Genomic DNA, 11,355 nt, shown 5'->3' with positions numbered 1-11,355 from the left:
CCCTCCCGGCTCTGAATCCATGCAGGGAGTCAGCAGTGAGAGATCCATTTTTGTTTTCATTCTTTTATTTTCCCATTGCTTTTCCGCTGCATATACAGTACTTAAAAATGAGATCACCTTCACATCAGGCATGTACCATGTTTATTAACAGCAAAAAAAGTATTACCTAGGTTTCACTCAAGACCGATTTACAGGATAAATAATTGTTTCAAATTACTTAAAAAAAACCAAACAAACAACAAAACCCCGAAGAATAAATTAATAACTTAAGTGATTAGCTGTCCACAGTGATTTGAAAACTTAATAACCATTCAAACAGTGACACCACAAGAAGACACGTACTGTACAGTTTGCCACAGATTACTGTTGTCCTTCCTTCTACAAATGGAAAAAAAAAATAATACTCCTCTTTAAGAACAGTCATAGGCTTCGAAACACACAAAATATCCCTGCGAATGGGCTGCCGATGCGACGGCTTCAAAGCCGGGGCTCCGACCTTTCCTCGCAGCAAGTTAAGAAAGGGATGGTGAAAACTACCCTAATTTGGCTGGGTCCCTTCCCACACAACGATGCCCAAAGTCAATGGGGTCTTTGCCAAGGGCTGCGTTGGGCAGGACGTGGCTACACTAAAGGTTTGGTCCTAACCCTATGGGATTCATCAGAGGGCTCTGCAGGGTCCTGCTCCCTTCCCTCTCCACAATGCTCCACGTGTCCAAAGGGCTCTCAGATAAAACGCGGTATTTTCAGGGACAACGTGACAATGTAGTTGTCAACTACTTAAACCTCACTGTGAGGTGGGGAAATGAGCACTAAAAATCTTCATTTTACAGGCTGGAGAGAAAGCAGGATACAGAGAGTTCAGGTACACTCCCTTGTCCCATCTGAAGTGTGGTGTCACCCAAAGGACAACACTAAAAATGATGCTTTATTTATTTATTTATTTATTATTATGGTTTTGCGGATAACCTCTCCCACGTAGGTTGTGGGCTGGTTGGGTGACACCTTGCTACACATCAGCTCTTCTCAGAGCAAGCACTGAGGCAGGAACCTGGTTAATAGCACATCTCTTGAAGCTGCGAAATGAAGGAGATAAAATCACAACTACAAGGATGAGACACAAAGGACAAGCAGATGGGGGGATGGACTGCTTCAGGCCATGGAGAAATCATGGCACCAAGGCTCTCAACAAGTGCCTGGTGGTGACGGGTCCCTGAGGTGCCAGCCTTGCTCCAGCAGGGCCACCCCGAGCAAGGGGCCCAGCCCCACGTCCAGGCGGCTGCTGGAGATCCCCAAGGAGGAGCCCCCAGCCCCTCTCTGGGCAGCCTGTGCCAGAGCTCAGTTTCTTTAAACATTTTCCTATCAAAGCTCACGGGGTGGTTTAACCAGCTAGCACCACACAGCCACTCACTCTCTCTCCCCCTGCAGTGGGAGGGGGGAAGAGAACTGAAAGGGCAGAAGTTAGAAACTTGTGGGGTGAGATAAAGACAGTTTAATAAGTTGGAAAAAAAAAAAAAAAAAAAAAAGAAAAAATAAGAAAAGCAAGTGATGCACAATGCATTTGCTCACCACCAGCTGACCAAGGCCTGGCCAGTCCCTGAGCAATGGCAGCCCTGGCAAATTTCCCCACGAGTTTTATTGCTGAGCATGGTGCTGTATGGCATGGGACATCCCTTTGGCCAGCCTGGGTCAGCTCCAGGCTGTGTCCCAGCTCCTGGTGTACCCCCAGGTACCTCGCTGGTGGGGCAGCACCAGGAGCTGAACGGCCTTGGCTCTGTGCGAGCACTGCTCAGCAACAGCTACAATACTGGTGTGTTATCAACACTGTTCTCATCACAAACCCGGAACATAGCACCATAAAAAGCTACTACAAATAAAATTAATGCTATCCCAGCCCATGAGCCGTGCTCAATGGGTGGCCAAAAGGAACCAAATCCTCCTGGTACACTCCCGGGAGTGGGACCCTGGGGTGTCAGGGCTCGGGGGGGGACCCAGAGAGCCCTGGGTCAATGTCTATCCTAATAAATTTACAGGTTCAGGCTGTACCTCAGTGGCTCAGACTGCGTGTCCATGTCCTGGATGACTTGGCCTGGTCCAGCCAGCCCTCTGCCAGGTGCAAGGGGTGGCCCCAGTGGGGATTAGTCCTCCTTATCGGGGTGTATGACATCAGGTGTTGAGCTGTGCCTTGTCACTTCAAGGCCAGAGAAGATTTTAGGACACTATAGGTATCCAGGCACTGCCTTTTGCCTCTTCCCTCACACGGAGGAGGCCCCACTCAGCCCCAGCAGCAGGGTCTCAAGGGAATTCAAGGGGAAAGGATGTTTCTAGTCCCACTCTCTGCCCTAAGCAGGGTCAGCAGTAGGGGATGACCCGCTTGCTCAGGCCTTGATCCAGTCAGGTCTTACATACCTCCAAGGACGGAGACAGCAGAGCCTCACAGGACACCCTGTGAAGCCACAGCACCGCTTCCCAATGACCAGCCCAAGAAAGCCCCAAAACAATGTGTTCCCCATCACGGCCGGGTCTCCACCACCTCCCTGGTAGGGTTTCTCCTGCACACTGGGCAGGATGAACCCCTCAAGGGGTGAAGTTCTCTGGGTAAGTCCTGAGAGCAGTGGGTGCTGCCCTCCTACCAGCACAAGGCCCTCACTGAGCAAAACCCTTCCCTCCACAAACCCGCTCTGCAGATCTGCCTTGAGACATGCCAAAGGAGGTTTGGAAGACCAAGACTCAATTCTCACTGGCAAACATGCCTGCCTTCTCTCCTCCCAACCCATATACAACCCTCGTCAGTGCCTGGGTGGCTCCAAACCCATCCCAGTTATCCTCCAGCCAACCCAAGCCATAGCCACCTTTAGGTGCTAGCCCCATCTGCCAGTCTGCCCCAGCACAATCTGCACACACACTTATTTTCTTTCTCCTATTTGAGACTAAACCTCATCCCTGTATCCTTTTAGAGCCAGCAATTTATTTCCCCCTGAACACTCGAATGCCAATTCAGAGCAAATCAGTTCCAAGGCAACTCACACGTTTCACGAGTCACTGCTGCAGACTCACAACAAGGGATACGTATTTTTGCACGTTTCTGCCTCTAAACCCACCAACCTAGCAGTTCTAAAGCTCGGGGAGAGCTTTCTGATATGGCCCTGATGCTTCCTAAAATGAACTACTGAGGTTGTAGTGCTCGTCCCGCAGTCGACCCTTCTCCATGAGCACACACACACAAAAGCACAGCCCTTCTCTTAAATGGGAGTGTAAGGCTGAAGCACAGGATCTGACTTAAGGATTCGAGCCAGGTCTTTTGCTTGCAATTAAAATGAATCATTAGCAATGCTCTCGGCTTCCTAAAATACCTATTCCTAACAAAAGAGCCAGTCATACTTGAGCATCCAAGTATAAAGTGGATGTGATAAACTCAATGCCTTCAGGACAAAGTTCTTGGCAGGCCGTGTAATTAAACCAGCTGCTTTTCAATACAGTTTAAGACTAAATACTGCACGAACATTAATCATTGGGGACTGCTCTAATCAGCTCGGCAACTGGCAGGAATGACTATTTCCACTGCAGCCATCAATTTCTTTCAGGAGGGGCTGATACAGTCATGTCCGCATGGCAAGGCAGGGGTGGAGTCGGCGAGTTGCTGCTTGGTATGGAGGGCCGTTTGCTTGATGCTCAGCAGGGGAAAACAAACAAACAAACAAACAAACAAAAACGAGGAATATATTTGTTTCTGGGAAACTGGAAACACAAAACCCACCTGTTTTGGCTTTCAAGCCACTGCGCTCTCAGAAAGGAGGGTTGCTGCTGTCTCCCCCTCGCCTCCCTGCTTTCAGGGTGCTTTTGGGACCCTTGTCTTCTTGACCCCTGATCTTCTTCTGTGTACAGCAGGTTACAGGATGAAATAGGAAAAACAAGTTCCTGCTTGAATTGCGTTTACTTTTCAGCAGGGACGGTGCAGAGCTCGCTCCCAGCCAGGCCAACACCCAGCAGGTCCCTGGGCTTGGCTTTTCCCTCACGGGATGCCAAGACCACAGGATCTGTCCACGTCCTCTTGATGAGCTCACTGTGCTTCACGGAGATTCCCGTGCAAAGATTCTTGCAGTGACTTCAGCGGGCTCTGCACCAGGACAATGTTCCCTCTCCCCTGAGATGTGGTGATGAAAGGGGCTACAGAAAGCCAAAGCCCTGCTCTCTGCTCTTCATTTCATTATCTCACCGTGCAAGCCCTCAATGAGAGGCAAAGGCCCTTGCAGGCTGTAACACTCCCCGGCCTTCATAGAGCATCTGGCTGTGCTAAATTTTCCCCTATGGGTCTTTTTTTCCCCCCTAGATGATGATTATTTTTACCAAAAGCATTAGGATATTTGCTCCTTTATTCCTTTTACATGGCCAATGCTGCAATGTCTTACAGGGGTCATCAGAGCTTTTTCCATTAATATCCTCCCCTTTCATGGAAAAAGAGAAGAAAACCAAAACTGGGGATGGAAATTGGAGACTTATTTTACAAGGCAGCACCCAGCCCTTAAGGGACCAGATCCCATACCTGCGTGGGCCATCTCCGGCCCCTTCCAAACTCAGGCCAAGATTAAGCAAACGTGCTAACACTTGAGCATCAAGAATCAACACAAACATTTGTTTTTCGTGGTGGTGGTGGTGGGAGGCAGAGCCCCTGGTGTGGGGCAGGGTTCAGCTTGAAGGAAGGGTAACTCAAGCTCTTTAACAAACATTGCTACCTGATCTAAAGTCTCCTTCGTTTAGCTCCCAGCTCGCAGTTGGCCTGTGTCAGCGCTCGCTGTTTGGCAGCCAGGCTGCTCCACGGCGATCATTAGGCCTTCCTGTTTTCGTGAGATCCCAAATTCTTATCTCTGCAGCGAGCTGCCTCTTCCTTCTTCTTCCTTCTTCCACTCCAGCTGCTCGTGGAGCAATCCCAAAGCCTAGATGTGTCAAGGATGCAGGTGGGGGCCACAGAAGATTCCCATCCACAATCGTCAAAAAGTCTTATTTGTGTTGAATAAACATCACTGAAGATGGGGAAAAATACTAAGTCCAGCCCTTTGTGCCCAGTAGGAACTGACTTTTATGCTACATTAAAGCTAACACACTTTGAGACACCCTGTCCTCTTCTCACCAACCTCTTCCGAAAGCCCAAGGCCTCACCACCGACCAACATTTCAGTTACTCCACTCCTTTTGTCTCTGAGATGCATCTCGCCAGACCCTCTTCACCCCAATCCAACCTCTAAGGTACAGCACCTTCCTTCTCCTGGTCCCCACAACAGCCTCCTGCTCCCTCCTTCCCACTCGTCCTCGTGCTGGGCCGGACACCCAGGGTCTCCAGAGCCTCTCTACGCTCCTCGTACTCAGCCACAGAGCTTCTCACGATGGCCAGGGATGTAGGACCCTTCCTCTATGGACTTCCTTTAGTGCCACAAAAGACAGATTTGGGTTCTTAGGGCCAGATTCACGATCAATTGACTTCAGATAGGCTTAAATTCTGCCATCCAAAGCCTCTCTCTCCAAACCACTGGCTTTGAGAGATGCAGGAGAGAATCAACAGCAGAAGACACCCCAACTAACCTGGCTGTTTCATGCATGCATGCATGTGTGAGCACATGCTGGCATATACGTGTATGGTGGGGCAAGTTCTGGACTCAACGGGACAGTCTGGATGCTCTTCAAGCTCCTGAGGGTTAACAGCCACAACCAGAAAACACAGGGGCTGTCCCACCAGGGGAACAACTGTCAGAGGATTTGAACATGTCATTATTTACAAGAGATGGGATGAAAGTAAAGTCAGACAGGAATGGTCCTTACTCAGTTTTGGGATTTGGGAGGAGGCAGAGAAGAGGGTGACCATGAGGAGATGGGGAATTGGAGCTGGGGAATGAGGTCCTGTGAGAGATGCTGTCAGATGTGTATGGCATGGTTGGGGGGTATGGTATGGAAGAAGACGGGGAGAGATGATGTTAGCACGTACAAGGTGGCTTTAATAGCTGTAAGCAACAGACGTGTAGGGTGAAACCTGGTATTGCTACGTTGAAGTTCCTGGATGGCGCATCCAGCAGCTAAAGCACAAACCTAGCCACCAAACATGGTTGCTCTTTATCATTGGCAAACAGTATCCGCCAAGTCTTCCCCTGAAATTAAGTTTCTTTTTGTCTTAAAAGAAAAAAGTCATGAAGACCCCCTCCCCTCGGCAGACAACAGTCTCAGGAATCCAGCCCAAGTGGAGCTGGGAGCCCCGGCCTGGGAAAACCATGGGGATATTTGCCTGCTGAGCTGCCTGCCCCAGGTGCTACTGCTTGGTGCTCTTGGTGGGCTCCGAGGACTGCCGCACGTCAGTCCACTCCTGCATGGTGCTCTGCAGCGCCTGCGTCTTCTCCTTGTCCACTTGCACGTAGTCAACCTTCTCATCCGAGGCCACCGACGAGGTGGAGGGCTGCAGGGAGGAGAAACATGGCCACCCGTGGCCACCCATCAGCTCCAGAGGCCACCAGATCCTCCCTGGCCTTCCTCTGTAATCCATAGCTCATCACCCTCCTTCTAACCTCCTGAATGTTTGGTTGGAATTGTGTTACCTACCTGCTGATATTGCAAATTCAGCATTGCACCATTTTCTTGTAAAGAACTCAAGAATAATTATAGATACACAAAAAAATCCCAGCTCCACCCCTCTTACTCTACACCCTTATGGCTCTAGATTATTTTAAACCCCTAAGCAACAGGGGAGACCTGTTGGGTTAAAAGAAGATGGCTTTTTCTATAGTTTCTCGGGCCCTGGAAGCTATTCTGCCTCTACGGGTATTTCAGCTGCTGCAGCTGGAGCTAGGTGATGGTTTGGATGGTCCCAAACCCGTGTGGTTTATTATTTAAATTGGTAATAGCTGCAGAAATACTGCTGGGCAGAAAGAAGCCATCAAGGGACAACTTTTAAATAATATGAAGAGCTAAGCAGTGGGATGCTTTCCCTAGAAATGAGGTGGTGTTTGAGAAAGCTGAGGCCAATGCAGAGGTGGCTCCCACAAAGGTTCTCCTGAGGCTCTCCCTTGCTCTATTTTCCTGTGATTCACTTTAAGTCTGTTTGTCCCATGGTTGAACCTAGAGAAAAGTCACCAGCGTCTGGGTCTTTGGAAGCTTCCCCTTCCACATTTCCACTTGACATTTGGTAGAAGTATCCAAATGTCAGCGGGAGACAGATAGCCAGCACTTTCTGCGTGAGCTCCTGAAGGCATCTCACGTGGATGATGTCTGGTTTTGGAGGGCCTGTTGCTCCGAAGGAGCAAAACGTTCTGCTGCTGCTTCTTGGGAGACCTCCTGACAGCTTCTGACTATGGCACCAAATCTACAAGCTCTAGCAGAATTTCTGGTCTCATCAGTATCCCCGAACCCCTCAACACCCATACTTCTGGTGACACCTCCAGCAAAGCTGCAGATACAACAGAGACAAAACGTGACCTAGAATAAATACAACAGCAGATCTGCAGGAAAAACATCATGCTTCTGAGGTTACTAACCCTGCCCTGCACAAAAACCCTTAAAAAATGACTTGCTCTTGATCAGAAGTTTAGAAAATCTCCAGTACCTTTCTGTGTGGCCCTGGTGAGCTCGGCTGGAAGTCCAGGGCCAGATAATCCACACTCCCAGAACTCTTTTTAGGCGCTGGGCTGTTGGTGCCACTAGGAACAGGAGAAGCAGAAATGGGGTTTTGCTAATGCAGGGAAGAGACAGGAGAGATAATGAGCATTAACATGGGAAGAAGGAAAAAAAAAAAGGAATTAACACAAATCTGTCAAAGAAAAGCTTCAGTGGCACTTTCAAAAGAGGTCCCAGCCTGGAGATGCTCTCACCTTTCTCGCAGGGACCAGGGTGTGCAGCACTGCTGCGTTGTGCGTTGGACTAATAAATATAAATGCATACTTGTGATTTAATGTATCACAGCATTTCTGCTGCCTTTGTGCTCATTTTATTCACATGCCTGACATCGGACGTAAGCTCCAGCATTTCCTGGGAGCCACACCTCCGTGAGGCCAGGCCAGTGCTGGGATCTTTGCTAATCACAGCCACACTACAGATCTGCTTGGCCCCCTCTGTTACACAGCCTTCAAAATATGCTTCAAGTCAGCAGCTTTGCACAGAGAGACAAAATCCCCTCCCTGCGAGCAGGGCCACTCCCTGCTGCTGCTCCAATAGCCCCTGCCCTCCACACAAACATGATGTCAGCAGCTGTTAGGAGGATTAAAAAAAAATGAAAAAAATCAACTTAAATTAGGAAAATTTATCCTGACAGCCCATGGGCATATTTATCCCCTCTTAATTCCTTGTAAAGAGGGTAATATATGTTTCTGCTCACATATCGAGTTAAAACCCCAATAGGATGTACAATTTTAGGAACAAAAGCCACAGTTTTGAGCATAGCTGGACAAAGGGATGCACACTACATCCCTCCTGGTGCTACCAGAATCCCTGCGGTGCTCCCATGTCACGAGTTAGGAATGTGTTTGCAGCACTGGGGGATGTATACGTCCCGTCGGGACCATATATCTTAGCTTCTCACCATCTTAGCCCTATATCTTAGCCCTTACCATCGCCACGTAGTTCTCCTCGCTGTCTCCTGAGTCAGTGCTGGTGATGCTCTGGGAGGAGACAGGGCGACAGTACTGCAGCGAGCCAGCATTGAAGGTCTGACTGTAAGGACAAGGGGCAAGGATTTAGGGACGGCTGCAGGGGCTCGTCATCCGTGGATGGGAAGAGATGGGAGAGGGCAGCACCCGATGCCCCAAACATCACCACACTCATGGTGGGTGGTGGCATTGAGGTTGACCTTCCCATGGGTCAACAAATCACTCAGTTGGTCTCTTTGTTTTGTTTTTTCTTTCTAGGACTTTTTTAATAACACCTTGCTTGCTATAAACCCGTAACTCTCCTGCTATCAGCTACATAAATCTGGCCCCATAAACACTTTTATCTCACAGGAAGTATTTCACTGAGGAGGACGCAGAGCAAGCCTCCGTGGAGGTCCACAGCAGGCTTCTCACCTCCGGCCTCGCCGCAGCTTGAGGCTTTGCTTACCATGCAGGGCCCTATCTGGATTTTTTTTTTCTGGAAACTAAAATCTCCGAGGCGTCGCCTTGTTTTCAATTGGCCAGATCTAATTACGGAGAATAACCTAATGCAATCAGCGTCTGGCATTAAAGCCCATGTCTTAAAAAGCTATTTGTTGCCTTGCAGTAAAGGCAGGGTCATATGATTAGCTGATAAGGGGAAAAAAACCCATTAGCTTCCCCGGGCTCAGACATCTTGTCAATCCAAACCCGCTCACTGTTTCCTGGTGCAGTGTTTTCAGCACACAGCGCTCATGCCCTGCAGTCAGTCTCCACACAATCCAATTTATGAGAAGAGTCATAACAGCCAAGCCTGGCTTCTTCCTTTCATTGGACAACATCAGCCCGCGAATTAGCAGCAGGACTGGAACTGTGTGAATCCTGTTATTTTTGGCTGGCAGACTTCGCTGTGAAGTGCTTTGGTTTCATTTTGCAGGCTTCCTCCAGGCTAGGCTTTGCTTTCAAGGCAATCCAAACACAACTCGGTCAAACCCTGTGTTTGTAGGCTGAAGCAGGGTTTTTGGGGACAAACTGGATGTGAAATTGGTACCATGCCCCGAGTGTGGCTTGGTTTGGGGTCACTCAGCCGTGTCACAAGTTGCGGCGGACCGCAGGTCCTGCATCGGAGCCACAGCTTCGTGGGCGGTGTCAGATCCCAGAAATAGGAAACGTCTCCGAGGGATCTTAATTAGCTGCTCGGCCACATGCTGGGCTTTCATGTGAAAGCCTAACCTAAACCAATTTATCTTCCTGCCACTGGCTGTGATGTGGGGAACATGACTCTGGCTCTCACAACGCTTGATGGAGCTCGCAAGCTCCATCAAGCTCCTCTTCAACAGCGTCTGACCCCAAAGTCTAGCCATGATGTGTCCAATGAAATCCCCGAGTCCCAAACCACCATGGTGTGGCAGGATATTTTAGGAAAGAATCACTCCATAAATGCCCAATTCTCATCCTCTTCCCAGGTAGCTCCTGCTGGGCCCTGATGGATGAGGACGTAGGGTAAGGCGGACTTTTAGCTCAACAGAGCTGCTCCTATGTTTGTATATTTTCAAGACATGACCCAGCTCTGCAGCTCCTGCTTCTAACATCAACAAAGAAAAAACAAAACAAAACAACAACGAAAAAAAAACAGGGCGGAAGGGGTCACCCAGCTTTTAGGGAAATTTGTTATGCTTCATGCCATTACTCACCTTGGCCTGGACCAGGATTTTGTGACTGGCGATTTGAAGGGAAGCTCATCGATGACGGTGTTGTTCCTCAGGTCCAGTGGTGATGGCTTTGCTGTGGAAGGGAATTATTTATTCGGATCTCAACAGGCATGAGAGGGGACAGTCTGCTACAAATTATTTGTTGCTTCCCATTTCTCCCACTAGCCCTACAGCCCTCCTTGCTGATGACAAATACCCCCAGCCCAAACCCCTGCAATCATTTTCACTGGGACTGGGGAAAAAAGTGATTTTTTTTTTCTGACCCACAGCCCCAAATTTAGATGGATGGCCCCAAAAGGGGAACGTGCCTCATTAGGGAGCCCTGATGCTTTGTTGCATGGGGAAAAGTCCACGGCCAGGCAGAGCTGACCAAGGCTTAGGCAGCACTGAGCAACCTCTGGCCAGAGCACTTGCCCAGAGGGATTTGAAAAGGAAATTTGTAGGGTAACATAAAAGCTCTTCTCATCCTGGGTAGCTCATTAGGTGGAAGAGAAGAAAGCTGTGCTGCAGCCCCAGCCCTCATCTGGTGCACTGATCAGGTTAGATGCTGACATACTAATGATGGGATCACCACAGTCCTCCTGAAAGACGAAGGGTACAGGGAAGAGGAAGATTTGAGGGGCTGACCGCGCTGCTGGTAGCATAAGAAGACAGACATAGTCCAAAATAACACAAGGATAGAAGGGTTCCTGGGAAGCTTTGCCCACAGACACCCGTTCTTACCTTTCCGGTCGGGTTTGAGGTTGCGGTTGACTGGCGGGGGCTGGATTTCACTCAACCTCCTGTGGCACTGCGCCATGGCTCCTCCTTTGTGCAAGGGAAGGGTGGCCGAGGACAACCCCACCAGGTCGAAGTGATGCGGCCCTGGGCTCATGGGGATGTAGAGATTTTGGGCATTGTCGTTGGCTTTCTCAGTGTGGATCAGGGGTGAGGAACCGGGGTTCATCGGGACGTAGTTGTCCTCGGAGTCGGCGCTGTGGGAGCGGGCCACCACGGCCTTGGCTTGCTGGGGGACAAGTGGGAGGACATTGAGAGCGTCAAGACACT

At 49.6% G+C, this 11,355-nt stretch overlaps 1 protein-coding gene across 4 annotated transcripts in view; it reads right to left on the bottom strand.

Moving 5' to 3' along the window:
* Positions 1–45: 45 nt before the first annotated feature.
* Positions 46–11,355, bottom strand: part of GAB2 (GRB2 associated binding protein 2) — a 95,966-nt gene continuing 84,656 nt past the window's right edge. For 2 of the 4 annotated variants that reach the window (XM_040544448.1, XM_040544446.1), the window contains 5 exons: positions 11,032–11,314; positions 10,291–10,381; positions 8,579–8,681; positions 7,579–7,704; positions 46–6,435 (listed from right to left, as the gene is read on the bottom strand). In XM_040544448.1, the coding sequence (XP_040400382.1) occupies positions 6,292–6,435; positions 7,579–7,704; positions 8,579–8,681; positions 10,291–10,381; positions 11,032–11,314 (747 nt within the window). In that variant the 3' untranslated portion in view covers positions 46–6,291. The remainder of the gene's footprint in view (positions 6,436–7,578; positions 7,705–8,578; positions 8,682–10,290; positions 10,382–11,031; positions 11,315–11,355) is intronic. The other 2 variants (XM_040544447.1, XR_005816162.1) reach the window with 2 other exon arrangements.

This window comes from Cygnus olor, chromosome 1 (assembly GCF_009769625.2).
Source record: "Cygnus olor isolate bCygOlo1 chromosome 1, bCygOlo1.pri.v2, whole genome shotgun sequence".
Classification (NCBI taxonomy): domain Eukaryota; kingdom Metazoa; phylum Chordata; class Aves; order Anseriformes; family Anatidae; genus Cygnus; species Cygnus olor.
The sequence above is the reverse complement of the archived record's forward strand: the minus strand, read 5'-3'. Positions and strand labels throughout refer to the sequence as shown.